Source organism: Pseudonaja textilis, chromosome 1 (assembly GCF_049901715.1).
Source record: "Pseudonaja textilis isolate UNSWEBS1 chromosome 1, rPseTex1.2, whole genome shotgun sequence".
Taxonomy (NCBI): Eukaryota; Metazoa; Chordata; class Lepidosauria; order Squamata; family Elapidae; genus Pseudonaja; species Pseudonaja textilis.
Window position 1 is genome coordinate 222,521,190 of NC_141990.1, and position 16,249 is coordinate 222,537,438.

General features: G+C 40.9%; 1 protein-coding gene across 5 annotated transcripts in view; it reads left to right on the forward strand.

Annotated features, from left to right (window-relative positions):
* The window catches only part of ASIC4 (acid sensing ion channel subunit family member 4), a 268,273-nt gene that overhangs the window by 229,108 nt on the left and 22,916 nt on the right, over nucleotides 1–16,249 (forward strand). For all 5 annotated transcript variants that reach the window (XM_087920613.1, XM_087920617.1, XM_026707963.2 and 2 more), the window contains 4 exons: nucleotides 8,193–8,337; nucleotides 9,632–9,759; nucleotides 13,232–13,391; nucleotides 15,056–15,112. In XM_087920613.1, coding sequence (XP_087776739.1) covers nucleotides 8,193–8,337; nucleotides 9,632–9,759; nucleotides 13,232–13,391; nucleotides 15,056–15,112 — 490 coding nt within the window. The remainder of the gene's footprint in view (nucleotides 1–8,192; nucleotides 8,338–9,631; nucleotides 9,760–13,231; nucleotides 13,392–15,055; nucleotides 15,113–16,249) is intronic.

Sequence of the window (16,249 nt, forward strand, 5' to 3'; positions counted from 1 at the left end):
TACAGGAACTGGGCTTGGCTAGTCTAGTGAAGAGAAGGACCAGGGGAGACATGATAGCAGTCTTCCAATATTTGAGGGGCTGCCACAGAGAGGAAGGGGTCAAGCTGTTTTCTAAAGCGCCTATAGGCCAGACAAGGAATAATGAATGGAAACTGAACAAGAACAGATTCAACCTGGAAACAAGGAGAAACTTTCTGACAGTGAGAACAATCAACCAATGGAACAGAAGTTGCCCTCGGAAGTTGTGGGAGCGCCATCAGTTGAGACTTTCAAGAAGAGATTGGATTGCCATTTGTCAGAAATGGTGTGGGGTCTCCTGCTTGGGCGAGGGGTTGGACTAGATGACCTACAAGGTTACTTCCAACTCTGATTATCTGTTATCTGTTATAATTTCTAGAGAAATAAATATAAATGGCGCATACAGAAATACTAATACTGTCACAAATGTACGGAAACGAAAAGGAATCCAAATTACACCAGGATCCACCTGAGGCATAAAAGTAGTTGGCAAAAACTGGCAGTACTCAGAAATTTACTAGCATTACTTTATGAAATACATTTTTCACACATGTACAGTTGCTGCTTCTAAGACGTGATTGTATCTGATTCAAACAAAAGAAGAATTATATGGCTATCTTGGAAAGAATTCACATTATGTAGGACTGAACCCCATTTGCCACCAAATACACACTGTTCAGGAAGCTAAAGCTAATTGTGGTTCCCTGATGAGTTTACCTATCTGCTATATGATAGTACCTCAATTATATCCGTAGAAATTCACTAAAAGAGGCATAAGGTGATGAAGAGTCCCATCACTTCCTATTTGATGAGATTCTTGTTTAGAATTAACATTGAAAGTAGGATAACCAACTTTTTCTGATTTTCTTTGAAAAAAATATTTCCTGCTTTTAAAAAGCCTCCCGAGAGATTGGGAAGCAAATGTGTTGAAAGCATAAGAATCCCGTCAGAAGGAAAATTTGGCAACTTCAGATGAAAAGCTTGAGTATTTGGCAACCTGTAAAGCCCAGGGCAGATTTTCCAAGCAGGCCCTTGGCCTAACTATCTCTATATGTCCCTTCTCCTTATGAGGCAAAGAAGGTCCTTGAATAGCTCATTTGTATCCAGGCTCCTTGTAGCCCTCTGAACCTGGAGGATTGAAATGCTGTCTCCTACAGCTTGAAAAGGAAAAGAAGGTCAAAAGCAGAAGAGGTTGGTGCTTCTGCAGTGCTTAATTACTGAGAGAGATCAGCTCCAATTGTTGGCTGTAATCAATATTTATTAATTACCACAATTAATTGTGATGCAGAATTAAGGCGGTAATGAGTGGAGTATGTAATCAGGAAGGGCTTGTTAGGCAACCTGCAAGCTAGACAGGGGGCATGCTGGCAGGCAGCCACTTCAGAGCCTCCAGGAGTGACAGAAACAACTGGAAGTGACAGGAAGGGCTTTGAGAAGGGAGGGAGGGAACAGAATAGCACCAGCAAGCTGCTGTGCAAAGAGTCTATGACAAGTAGAGTTTGTTTTTTCATGGTGCTCTATGATCCATGTTAGGCCCAAAGCCGCCTGCTTCCTTGGCACGCTCACTTTAGTGAAAAAGTCAGATGTAATAGCCTTTCATCCTGTCAGGATGGGACAAGCTGAGCTATTGACATTTTTGTGCAGCGTTACATGAGGAGCCTTTAATAAGACGTCTCTGGCAGGCTTTGTCTTCTCTGTTCTTTATGAAAGAGAACATGGGGTCTCCTGAGTCACAGACCCCTTTTTCAAGTGGAGCGAAGGTGGATTAATAGGAGTCGATGTTTGTAGTAGGAGCCAATATGGCCAGATTTGATGGACCATATCTGTTCCAAGAGTTTCCAGAGATTCAAGTACATACTCGACCCAGCCAAGTATCATAGAGATTTCTATGTTATAGCATAAACAACGCCTAGAAATTCTTCTCCAAGCACTTCTGGTGTATGTCTATCATCTGTGGCTCTGCAGCCTTTTCAATCAGCCATTATATTCTACGTTGTATTCTTTTGATCAATTTCTATTCTGTTCCCCCATGGGCAAGAAAAATATCCCTCCCCCCTGCCGCTGCTGCCTCTTTTCCTAGAGTTGTTTTTCCTGAACTGGACTTTTCACAGATGTTGTCAGCTTTCTCTCAGGGCTCTATTGTTAAACACCAGCAGTCTTGCACCATTCTGGTTTGGGTAGAGCAGAATGGGCTTTGCCAAGGAAGAATACATTTAATCTTTTACATTTTATATTTTACATTGCTTGGTGTTTTGTCTCACAAATTGTTCTCAAGCTCTGCTTCACGAGCTGCACTGGCTTCCAGTGTGCTTCTGGGCACAATTCAAAGGGCTGATTGTTACCTATAAAGCCATTCATGGCATGGGGCTGGATTATGTGTGGGATTGCCTTTCTCTATCCATTCCAGTAGATCCAACAAGAAGGGGCATGGTCCCATCTGTCAGGCGATATTATCTGGCAGGACCTAGGAAGCAGGCCTTTTCAGCTGCAGCACTTACCCTCTGGAACACCATCACACACACACACACACACACACACACACACACACACACCCCACTCCGATCCAATTGGCTCTTTTTCTGCTGGCATTTCATAAAGCCTTAGAAATGTGTGTGTTTTCCCAGGCATGGAGGTTAGGAAGTTAATGGAGCCATTTATTTGTGGCGGCTTGTCTTCAGCTGCCTTGGTATATATTTATTATTATTGTGTATATTTATTATTATTGTTTGGCTGTATTGAGTTTATAATCTTACATTAGCTACTAGTGGGATGGGTGGCCATATAAATGGATTTAAACAAACAAGCTGAATCTAGCTGTTCCTTGGTTTTTGCAAGGGAGAATCAGTTTAGCTCTATAAGTGGCAAAACAAAAGACAATAAAGGAGTTTTGAGTAAAAGGGCTGGCAGAAAAGTCAGGAGTCAGTTACACTGCGCATTGTCACAGGGCATTTTATTTTATGAAGGGCATGCCGGATCAACTGGAGCTAACAAGAAGGGAATTTCATCCTTAAACCTTGCAGCTGGGGCAGGTTATCTGAAAATACAGGGCACAGATGCATTGTCTGTTCTGTCTGTGGAAGTCTCTTGCGTAATTGCTGAGCGTGGAACCTCCATGGAAGATCATTTTAGGCAATTCAATGGAGAAATCATACGGGAAGGTGTGTGCAATTGCCTCTTCCCCACAGCACCCTCTTCCTGTTATCACTTTCAGCCCTATGTTACCCAAATGATGATTCGATGATTCTATTGTGTTCGAGAAATTAAGGGCAGTGGCAGAGTGTTGATACTGGGATCTCTCCCTCCCCTTGTTAATCAGAGAATGGCTGGAGGCATCTGATACAACTGGTACTTTGTGGTGGAATAAAAAAATAAGAAAGCAACACACTACTTTAGACAAGAATCATGGTTTCTTTCAGGTAGAGCCTGGATCAGGGCTATCTTAACGCATGGACCTGATGGGCACTTTCCCGTGGGCCCTACGACCCTAGGGGTTCCATACTGTGTATGTTAACCCTTCAATGCACCTTGTATCATAGAAAGACAGCAACTGTATGGCTTACTGGGCATCACTGTGTTTTTCAAGCCTTGTGTATTGTTCAGATGTTTATCATGTTGTTGATCAGTTGTTGCTGCACAGCATGTTTTTAATGTTTCAACACCGATTTTGTTGGAAGTGCCAATAAAATAAATATATGTTTAATTTTATTGACCATTTACATTTTTATTCCTGTGCGTTGTTGTCGTAGGGGCCCCAGGACACTGCTTTGCCCGAGGCCCATAATGCTCTTAAGATGGCCCTGGCCTGGAGAAGACCTAGGATACTTTAGCTTAAGGTTCTGCACTGCCTGTTGGTATCTGCTGAACAGTTGTGAAGATGCCGTTATCCTGCTGCCCAAAAGGATCCCTCCTCATGTCCAGTTTAGATGACTTTATGGCCCTGACCACAACCCCTTTCTTCTGTGTGGTGAAGCTACATGGGCTACTTTACAGGAGCTTACACCAGTAGTTATTGACACAGATACCTAATGCGGGCTGGAATAGCAACCTTTTAACATCAGTGGCATTGGTCCACTTAATGCAATATTTGCATTAACCTCTGTTATTCAACATCTACCTGAATCTTGAGGAAGAGAAAGAAACCCTGATGTCTGGAGGCTTTTGTTATCTGGAGAGGAAGAAACAAGCAAAGACTGAATCCATGCAAGAAGGAGATGTTGTTTGTGCAGAAACTGTTTGGCAAGCTACTTCTCATAGGAATAATTCTGTTCCTTTGAAGAAGGTCGCCAATCTAGAGTTATCCTAGATATGGCTAGTGCTGGACAGGCAGGTGGAGACTATGGATAGAGAGGTCTGGGTCCAGATTTAACTGGTGTTCCAACTGCAGGCCTTCTTGGAAGGCTTCATGGAGGCATCCTATTTATTAACTGGTACCAATATTAGCATTCAGTAAGTAGTATTTAAACTAGTTTAAACAGTCAAGGGATTACAGACTGGTAAAAGGAGTTAAACTAGTTTAAACAATATAATAACTGTCTTGTAGGAGCCTCATTGATCCTATTCACGGTGCTGTATATGAACAGCCCAACTCCTAGCCATCATAAACAATCTCAGAGGAATACCGTTGTCAATTATATTGAAAGTTTCTAAGACATGTAAAATATCCAGGAGGAATGCATTCTCCACATCCATTTCTAGCATAGATCATCCATTAGCCTGAACTCTGAACTGAAATGTATATATGCCATAAGAAAGGGGAACAAATGAAAATATGGATTTACTTAGCTCAGTTTCCATGTAAAAACCAGTACGGTGATCCTTATCTTTGTTAGATGTTGCACTGGAGTGGAAAGTTAGTTATTTGATTGTAATGATGTTATCTAGAAATAGCAAGAATGCCCTAAAAGAAGAAGGATAAGGGGACAGATTAATTAATTTCTAGAAGATTTGGCCATTTGTACACCTGATTTTCATTTTCATTCCTTCCATTGTCCAATACAACACTTAACTTGTGATCCACGTCATTGTGGTTCTCATTGATCAGTATTGACAATTGGCTCCAAGTCTCTGCAGTTGAGCTGCGGAAGAACCGTGTCACTAGGAATAAACTTGAAGTTTTCGCAATGAGGGTATTTGCTGCACTGAGCCACCTAGCCCTTAGCCCTACATGATATTGTAGTTGGTTTGAGGTAAGTGGGACACTTGGAGGAGTGTTGCTTAGAACATGTCTCAGAATCTTTTGAGTATTAGAAAACTTGCTGCATATTCCTTAGTAAGTGGAGGGTCTTTATATTAAAGTGTCCTACAGCAAAGTTATTGGAAAAGCACAATCTATCCAGGAATCAGGCCATGTTCTTGGAACCTTCAGAAGTTTTGGCCATGTTCTTGTGGACTCCATTTGTTTGTTGCTGGGACTGATGAGTACCATGATCCAAAAATGTAGAGTGTACCAAATTCCCTACTGTAAGTGGGTGCTTATGAACTATTATTGACAGGGAGAGTGAAAAAATAGCAGAACAATTTATATCGCTATTAGGAAAAGAGACTGTTCGTTTGCTGCTGGAATGGATATCTGTCCTGGACAAGCCAATTCACACATTCATGGGACTGAGATTCTCAATAAATTGGCAGACAATGGTTCAATCACAAGGAAGCCTTGTATGTGAGTGGACATTTCTTCTGTCCAGAAGTCGTGTCAACGGGTAGAACATTCTGATGATCCTGCTGCTGTGTCTCTGATGTTAGACCAAGAGGGCAGTGCCCAGTGAATGTGTTGTGTTGCCATTCATGAACTTTGGTTGTGAATGAGGCTCATGTGGACAGATGGATGTTCACAGCAAGGAAAGTGGGCATTCTCAAGGAACAGGAGAGGAGGAAAAGATGTGAAGGTTGAACTGGGAGTACAAAAAATTTGGAAGGCTATTTGCCCCCGTAACCCATTTATTCGATCAGAAGCATCATGAGGTTTATTTTGGTAATAAATATAATTCAGAGCCTAGTGGCCATCAAACCGAAATGATCATTCTTAAAATGAGATTCCCTCCTTTCTTAAACGTCTTCTTTTAGCATAATGGCACAGTTATGAGATCACGGGATGAAACTTCTACTTCTTATTCAGAAGAACTGCTGATTATAAACAGTTAAAATTTAATTTATCAGTAACACTGCATGAATAGATAGCATGGAATGTAAATCTTTCCTTTTCAGAATCACATCCATGAACTTCTCTGGACTTATTTACAGAGCAAGGGCTACCAACCTCTGCCTTTTATTTTATGTGTACAGGTTATCTGCTCTTACTTTCTCTTTTTTATTCTGTGCCCCACTATCTGATTTTTTTATTAGCCTCCCTTTCTAAGTCCCCTGAAATCTCTGCCTTCCTGCCTTATAAAGAGCTGGCCAGTAAACCTTTACTTGTTTTAGAAGATTGCAAGTAAAGTTAGTAAACTACTCTTTCATCATAGGCTCCTGCTATTTTTCATTCTGGAATATGACCCACAGTCCTGGGGATTAAGATGCTATGAATTTTAGGACACAGCTTAGCACTATGACTTGGAAAAAAAAAATGAAATAGAAACCAAGCTTCTATTTCAGTGGTTTTCTTGGCAATTGATATTCTTTTCTCTCTAGTGTCTGAACAGCACTTCTATTATACCTATTATCTCTGTTAATAAGCCACCCGTTGGTTTTGACAAAAACTACCATGGCTTCACCTACTGGGATTAAAGTATTGTGTGTATCTTGATTCTACAGGGGAAAAAAATCCTAAAATATTTCTGATTGATTCCAGAACTCAGAAATCTGGAATATCAGACTGTACGTAACCAAGAGAAAAGGGAATTGATTAGTATTAATACCCTGATAGTATCTGATGAGTGTCAAAAGATGGAGTTTTTATTTATTAAAAAAGTTTCAATAGTCGTCCATCTCACATGTAGGTGACTCTGTGTTTTAGGTAATTCCCTGTTAGGAGAATGAGCGCATTCAGGGAGACGTAGTGACTGTAATGCTGAATAATACACACACAGCACACAGATACACTGTACAGTAAATGTAGGTTTTTACTTCCAATAAACGTTTAAGCAAAGTTCAAACACAGTCCAAGTCATTCACGGTTAAATCAGTCAGTTTTCAGTCCAGGGATAATCCAATAACAAAGTCCAGTATCAAAAACAGTTCAGTAACAGACTTACATCAAATCCAAGAATAACAGTCAATTAGGAGGAACGGCAATACTCTCCAACAGAAGGAAACAGAGACTCATTCACACTCTCTTCTGAGACGAAACAACCCAGGTTTCTGGCTCCATCTTATGGCCATTTGAGAAACCACACCCAATTACAGTTTTTGCATTTTCTTAAAGATACAGTATTAAAATGTCTATTCTGGTTTATATATTTCCTGGTTTATATATTTCCAACCCAAATAACTGTTAGGTGACTTACATTCCTAACACTCCGCATGGCTTACAAAATTTAGAATGGTTTCTCTAATTTGTTTGTTGAACTTCTTGAGAGCCCAAGATACAAAAGCAGCCAACGTCACTCCTTGAGGATTTTGGATTTCATGTTGGTTCCTCTCTGATTAGTATCCCTTTCAAACTTGCTATTGAATTCTGGAGATTGCTATAGTCTTTGATTTCCAGCACCATTTCTCTCCCCTTTTCCAACCCTAGTCTTAGAAAAACCAGATCACTGCAATGCAGTATTGTACATTATAAAATTACAAATCCACTGGATCACATCAAAATCTTTTATAGTTCTATGTTTGTTTTTCAGTGACCAGCTAGGTGCTCTTGAGAAGTGCACAATAAATGTGCCCTTTGACTTTGTAAAGACTGTAGTGTTCTTTGTTTCTGGTGTGGCTATATAATTTCATTCCTCTCTGGATTGTTATATCTATCTCTCTTTTATGCTAGAGTGAATTGTCCCCTGATGTGATGAAAGTAGCCAAGAAATAAACTTTGTCAGGCAGGACTGAAGCTCTCCAGATGTTTCCCCCCGCCTCTGCTTTTTAGGAAGCAAAGGAAGCGGGTGGAGGGGAGTAAACAGTGAAGAATAGATTTGAATTACCATAACCACAGATGAAGGGAAATCTCCTTGTAGCCATACTGATATCTGCCATATTGTTGGCATCCTCAGAATATTGGACCTCTTTGATCTATCCTTTCTCCACAGGTCTACACCCGCTATGGAAAATGCTACACATTCAATGGTGACCGAAACAAAGCACGGATGACTCGCCAGAGTGGGATGGGGAACGGGCTGGAGATCATGTTGGATATCCAACAGGAGGAATACCTGCCCATCTGGAGAGAAACCAGTAAGAGCTTGCATGATATTAGGAAGAGAGATGATTCTGGAGTCCTTACGTTATTAGTATTAGTCCAGAGGGCTATCCTGTCCTGACTTTCTATTTTATTCCTTTTATGCATGACAGATATTAAGCAGCACAGTGGCCTAAAGATGAAGATACTCACCTCTCACTTGGAAGGTTGAGAGTTCAATCCTAGGCAGCGGCAGATATTTCTCTATCTGGATGCAAAGAGAAAATATCCGCTACAAACTCAGCTTAGGCGTAAGGAAGGGCATCCCACCAGTAAATGCTCAGCTCCATTCAGTTGCCTTCTCTACACTGAATAAAGGAATTAAAGGGTCGTAAAAAGAAAAGGTGCATGTAAAATATTACATTCAATCCCAAAAGCACAGAAATATTGATTGAATTACTGTCTGTCTTCAGGTGAAACTAACTAAGAGTCCCAAATGTGTTACGTGTAATAATAAAAAATTCTGTATCAGGTTTCTGTTCTCCCCCAGATGTGTTGGGAGCAGAGGTGGTATTCAGCAGGTTCTGACCAGTTCTGGAGAACCAATAGCGGAAATTTTGAGTAGTTCGGAGAACCTGCAAATCCCACCTCTGACTGGAGATTTTACAGTCTCCTTCCCCTGCCACGCCCACCAAGCCACGCCCACAGAACCTGTAATAAAAAAAATTAAATCCCGCCACTGTTTGGGTGTTGAAGATCCAAGTTCCCAAAGTTAGGAAAGCTGCTGCATGCCCTGTTCAGTACCTGAATATCAAAAATACAAAATATATACAGATAGTTTGGTTATCACTCCATCTTTTGTGCAAATGACAGCTTTTAGAATAATTTCTGATCCCTTAATAATAAATGCAATCCAGGCCGTGTGACTGGGAGGATGGAGGGTGGCTCGGAAAGCAGAGCTGGCAACTCCTTTCCAACATTGGGTTTGGTTGGATATAATACAGAGGTTAATTATGGTGGATATACCACCACGTCAGACTCATAAAAAAGTAATGTATCAATTCTAGAGATCCTGGCAGCATATCTGTGACCTTTTTAAAAATTGTAATATATAGCCATTAATAATCTATACATATTTTTGACTGCTTTTATTATTTAGTAACTAACGAATCCCCTTGACAGGGCAGGAAACAAACACAGTCATAAGGGCAAAAAATAAAATAAAATTGAGAAATGTGCCTACAATGAGGAGTATGAATACATCATCCTTGTAGTCAGATGAATGGGCGTATTCCACTGATGTCTAGCCCTGTCGAAAGAAATCCTAACCCTTGGCACTTCTTGTTCCAGATGAGACTTCGTTTGAAGCTGGAATTCGGGTGCAGATCCACAGCCAGGATGAGCCACCCTACATTCATCAGTTGGGATTTGGAGTCTCCCCTGGTTTTCAGACCTTCGTTTCCTGCCAGGAGCAGCGGGTGAGAGCCAGAAAGTAGAAGTTCCTCTAGCTTGACAAAGAGCGAATCGGGGCATTGTTTGGAAGAAGCTAAGAGTGGTGGGAGTAAGAAGGAGGGATGCCATTGACTGGGTCATGATACCAGATAGACAATAGTTGACAGAGTGAACAGAAGCCCAGAAAACATGTTTTTGCTATTATAATACACCATCCAGAACATCTTTTCCCCCAAGATTATATTGGCCCTGACCCTGCTGGCTTTTTGCCAAGCCTCAAATACTTGGATGTGTTCCCTGGCATGGGGTCAGATTGATATTTGAGTTTCTTGTTCATCTGTGGCAGATTGGTTTTTAGTTTGACTGCTAATGTACTGTACATGCTGTGGTTTTGTCATTTGTATTATGGTTTAGAATTTTATAAGACACCAGAATTGTCAAGGGGAGATTGGAAGCCAACTAATTCAAATGATGGATGGATGGATGGATGGATGGATGGATGGATGGATGGATGGATGGATGGATGGGAGGGAAGGAGGGGGGAGGGGGGGAGGAAAAATTAGTTTTTCACAAGCAGGTCCTTTCCCCAATATTGTTGTTTCAATTCCAAACTGACTGGGAGATTTGGAAATTGTATTGTTGCACATCTGGAAGTTATTAAACTGGAGAAATCTGTAATGCAGCATCACGTTTCTCAAATGATGTTCATCCCTTTAGTCAGTTATGAACTATAAAAAAAATCAAACCTGTTTGGACTATAACATTCTTGATGAAACCCTTCTCAAAGGATGTGATCTAGAATTTATTTATTTGTTCATTTATTCAATTTTCTTAGTCAATTACTCCAGGCAGATTACAATTTTAAAAATATTACAATTAAAAATACTAAAACATTTTAAAATAATAAAAACACTAAACGCATCTAAAATAACTATGCATAGCAGCTGAGCTCCTTAACCATAATATAGCCAGGAAACGGGGCCCTTAACATATTCAGCACCCCAGATCATAGCCAGGTTTTTAGGGCCTTACGAAAGGCTAACAGAATATCATCATAACAGAGATCATAGGACTTCATAGGACTCATCATTGATTAGTAAGATTAGCTGAAGGAGAGGAAGGCTCTATATACTACTAAAACTCTCATTGTCAGCAGCCACTTGAGGGAGGGAGGGAGGGAGGGAGGGGAAGGAAGGAAGGAAGGAAGGAAGGAAGGAAATGACTGAATGACAGGAAAAGAGAAGGGAGGGAGATTTCTGATGCTCTCTCCCAGCTTCACACAAGGAAACTCAATGTGGAAACTGGCAGGAAGTTAGAGGTCACTCCTGTTTCCACTGCTCTTTGGCCAGCTGTGGTCATTCTGTTTCTTTTTAGATAAGGAAATATCTCTGACATGATGATCTAATAGTGAATGGGTTGTCTGGTTGTCAATAAAAAGCATAATCGGAGTCTCACTGAACAGAGATATCTCTCCCACTCAGTTCCAGTCCTCAACCAGAAGCAGGTGCCGGGTGTAGACTACTGCTGTGAATTCTCCAGAGGAGATCATACTGTGAGTCAAGCCTGGATATCTTAATCAGGCTCTTGGCTTGCAAAGGAGTTAAATAAAGCAATAACTCTTATTAGCTGACAGCCAAAAAAAGACAGTAGCAGAACATATTTTCAGGTTATTCAGTAAATTATGCAGTTTTCCATCTCTAATGCAATTTGAAAGAAGGCACCAAAATACCTGCCAATTTTTTAAGGTGGCCATTTTTGTTTTCCTTGTCTAGCCTCTGATACAATGTGTCAATATTTGTGCGCTACTGAAATTGGTTTAATGGATATTCCACATTTCCAGGGAACTGTGGCAGTTGTAGTTCTATGGGATAGGAACTTCTTAAAAAGTATCCAATATTTCACAGGACAACAATTCCCAAGATCCTTTGAAGAAACCATGAGAATTAAAATGAAAAGCAAAAATGTAATTCTGAGGTATAAATACTTTCCGCAAAAGGAAAAAAGGGGCAATATTATTTAAGATTCTGGAGTTGATTGCAAAATATGTCATTATTTGAGTCCAAGGAAAAACCTGAGAAGATAAATACAGTTCCTATAATTAGAGAAAGCTGTGTAGGTTTTAAAATCATATGACTCAAAAGTCATTCCAAGAAATATCCTTTTATTAAGCATTATTATCTTAATTGCATCGGATAGGGACAATTTGATATCTCTGCTCCTACTACACCCCACTGCCACACATTTTCAGATTAAATGCCATTAATGCCATCTGGCTTTCTCTGAATTTCAGCATAAGGCAAGGGTCACTTTAAAAATACTCAAACATATCAGTAAATTGGTGTATATGGATGGGTGGTTCATTTTCCCTTAAGAAAATGTTGAAGAAAATATTGGCATTAAAGAAAATATTCAGAGCAAAAGAGAAGCCCAAATTTGTACACTAAAGTTTCATTTGACAGACTGCATTCTGTCAAACTCTGTTGGAATCAGTTTGATTGGTCACTTCTCATCGTATCATTTCATCATTAGATTCTGATCGTGGAGTTCTGGTCCTGTACCATTTTAGTCTTCATCCACAGGAGCTCTTTGAGGGAATTTGGACCAGTCACTATTTCTAAATCCAACCTTGCTGTTGGGAGAATAAAATTGGAAGACAAAGTACTCTGCCTTAAGTTCTTGGAGGAAAGATGGATTTAAATCTAATGTCTAATTAATATTAGAAGATGCTGCCTATGTCTCTTACACTCAATGTTACCCAAACCCTAATCCTGCAGGATGTGGAAGCTATAATAATGACTGTGTTTTAAAGTAAAGATTTCCTTGGTACGGATTCTTAACTGCTATAGTGTGTAATAATTTAGAAAAACAAATACATGAACCCGAGATGTTAAAGAATCCCATAAAATCAGAGGGAACTGTAAAACCTTCAAACCTTAAGAATGAAATTCATGGTTAATACTTCAGGTTTAGAGTGGAGAAAAATAGGTATATGTTATTTACAACAGAGGTTGCTGGCTACTGTAGAAGAAGTCTGGCCTCGAAAAAGGATTTCAACAAGAAAATATATTCCTAGATTTGTGACCCAATGGAGAGCATTTTTGGAACAACTATCCAGTTCTGGAATTCCTTTCCTGTTCATTTGTCGATGTGCCACTTCTTCCAGCACCAGCCTCAGTTATACTTGTTCATCTTCTACTTTTTTTAAAAAAAAATGGTGCTATGATGCTTCCTGGCCTAGTATTGTCCACCTTTTAAAGTTTTTTTTAAATGGTTTGGTAGACTTCCTTTTATTTATTTTTTAATTTATTTAAACACATTGCTAATTGTATATTTTTAATCGGTTGCATCCTGTTTGGGGATTGTTTTTAATTAAGGAGAAGGGGGGGTGAATATTGGATTGCACACATGCATGTAACATGGAGAGGCTTTTCAGGTAACAACCTCACTGGACGAGTGCCGCTTTTTCTTGGTGTTTAGCTTGCTCCCCTTCTCCTGCAGCTGACCTACCTGCCCCAGCCTTGGGGTAGCTGCCAGGCCAGCCTGAAGGAGGAACAGATCCTGCCTGGCTACGAGAGCTACAGCATTGCTGCTTGCAGGCTGCAGTGTGAGAAAGAAGCGGTGCTTCAGAACTGCCAGTGTCGTATGGTGCATATGCCAGGTAAGGGGAGGCCTTCTCGGCCTGCCTCACAGGCTCCAGGCCCCTCGGTTGCCTGGAGAATCTGCTCCAGAAACTGATTTGCCATGAGCTTGTGGGGCCAGCCTTGGCTTTGCTCACATCTGCTCCTCACATCTGTTCCAGCACTTTGAATGTCACAAGCTGATACTCAGACACAAAGCTGGTGAAACTTTTCCCTCCGTTTGTTTCCGGCTTCAAAAAGTCTTTGAGTTGATAAATACAGGCAGTCCTCGACTTACAACAGTTCATTTAGTGACCGTTCAAAGTCGCAACGGCACTGGAAAAAGCGATTTATGCCCATAGCAGCATCCCCATAATCATGTGATCAAAGTTCAGAGGCTTGGCAACTGCTTCATACCTATGACCACTGAGGTGTCCCAAGGTGATGTGGTCATTTTTTGTGACCTTCTGACAAGCAAAGTCAATAGGGAAGCCAGATTCATTTAACCACCGGGTTACTAACTTATCGGCTGCAGTGATTCCCTTAACAACTATGGCAAGAAAGGCAAGCCTCACTTAACAAATGTCTTCCTTAACAACAGAAATTTGGGGTTCAATTGTGGTCATAAATTGAGGACTACCTGTATTTGATTGTCATGCTGACCTTAAAGGTATAGGAATCAACATAGATAGAGAGCATTTGTATACTAGTCTTGTTCATCTAGGTACTCTCTGACTGTGTTGAATCACACTCCCCATTACCCCAAGATACATCCTTCGGAAGGGAGAAGATTAGAGGAGTTGGCTTTGCACTTTCCCTCTCCTCATGCTACATTGCATATCCTGTCTGGCAGGGGAAAAAAATAAAACTTGATCCAGCTGCCGGCACCCACCTTTCTCCAAGGCCGTAGCCACTATGGATCAACTAATTTCAGCTTAGAGTTTTTCCCTGAGTCCAACCTGGTTGGACAGGTGTGTATATTTTTTTTCTCCATAATGATTACAGTCTAGAATTTGGGCATTCTAAGTGGGAAACTGTACTATCTCATACCCTGGGGTGTGTAAGCCTGAAAATAGTTCCATGTGTGCCATCCTTCAGTGATTCTTAAACCACCTTTACTTCTTTCATTAGCTATAGGATCTCTCATTGTCAGCAAAGGGCTAGAGTGCAATCCTTCTCACCAAATGCTATAATACTCTGGATCACCTCTGGAAATGTGTACTCTCCCCAATCCATCTTTCTGAGTCCAGAGAGTGCAGTGCTATTGACATGCACAGAAATCGCAGTGTCTTTGAACTCCATAGACTGAGTTATCCGTCAGGATGCTGCCCTAAATAATATTATTTAGCCCAGAGCATTGTTTAACTATGATATGAGGCTAACTTTTCCCAACTTGGTGTCTTGTATATGTGCTGAACAACAACAGCCATCAGCCATCCCTAACAAGTCAATTGTTAGGCTGACAATTTAGTGGTGATGGTAAGTCCAATATGTGCAGAGGAGAAAGTTACTTTATATTGTCTTCCTTTGGCTTCTAGTCAACAGATGCATTTATACCAAGGCAGCAGAACAAAAGACATATTCATCTACATCCACGTAGCAAAATTATTAGACACCTTCTCTCTATCCCAACTCCAGGAATAGCAGGAGATTTGGGTAAAGGAGACATCTCTGGTTAACTACTACCCAGGTTCTTCTCTTTCAGGAAATGAGACCATCTGTTCACCCAATGTCTACATTGAATGTGCTGACCACATTCTAGGTAGGTACTTTATGACGGTATCTTAACAAACCATGAAGGGGCTAGTAAGACCATCTGGACAACAGTCACAGTTAGGCAGAGGTAGCATCCAGCAGGTTCTGACCAGTTCTAGAGAACCGGTAGCGGAAATTTCGAGTAGTTTGAACCAGCAAATACCACCTCTGACTGGCCCTGCCCCAATCTATTCCCTGCCTCCTGAGTCCCAGCGGATAGGCTGGGTTTTCTTTTGTTGCCCTGCACAGGAGAACGGCACTGGGAATCAGGTTAGTGGGGTGGGGAGGGAATGGGATTTTGCAGAATCCTTCCCCTGCCATGCCCACCAAGCCATGCCCACCAAGCCATGCCCACCAAGCCATGCCCACCAAGCCATGCCCACAGAACCGGAAGTAAACAAATGTGAATCCCACCACTGTAGTTAGGTAAAGTTTTAGTTACTTTTGTGGGAGTAGTTGATTGGTTCTTAAGGTAGATTCCAGCCCACAGAAACTCTTGATTGGCCAACTAAAGCCCTGTTCCTTTTCGGAAGGCATGTGCGTAGCAAGAGACAGGAAGAATGGGGAGAAAAGGAGATAGATGATTTGGTGTATATGAGAGAAAAAGAAGAATAGTATGATAAAATATAAGGACTGGAGGTTGTCCAAACCTCAGCCCATTGCAGGAATCTACTACTGCAGCATCCCCAATAGATGGCTATCCATCTTAAACAACTGCAACGAAGAAGGGTGCAACTCCTTCCAAGGAAAGACGTTCAAACCATTTTGAACAGTTCCTGTATTAAGAATTTCCCCCACCCCCTGTTATCCAACTAAATTTTGTCCTTGTAATGTTTCCTGCCCTATCTTCCAGAAATCATGCCTTACATTTTTCAGCCTGAGATGCAGAACCCGAAACATTGTATTTCCCGCTGTTAAATTTCATCCTATTTACTTCAGCTCTAATGCTCAAGCCTATTTAAGATCTTCTTGTATCTTCTCTTTCATCTAAAGTATCAGACAGACCTTTGAACTTTGTTTCATCTATGAACTCCTCCTTTCTCCCAACTGAATGGAGTCATTAGTGTATACAGGCCTCTCTACCAAAAGACAGAGATCAAATTAAGTCGTGGTGACTTGGTCTTGATAAACCCATGCTGGCTCC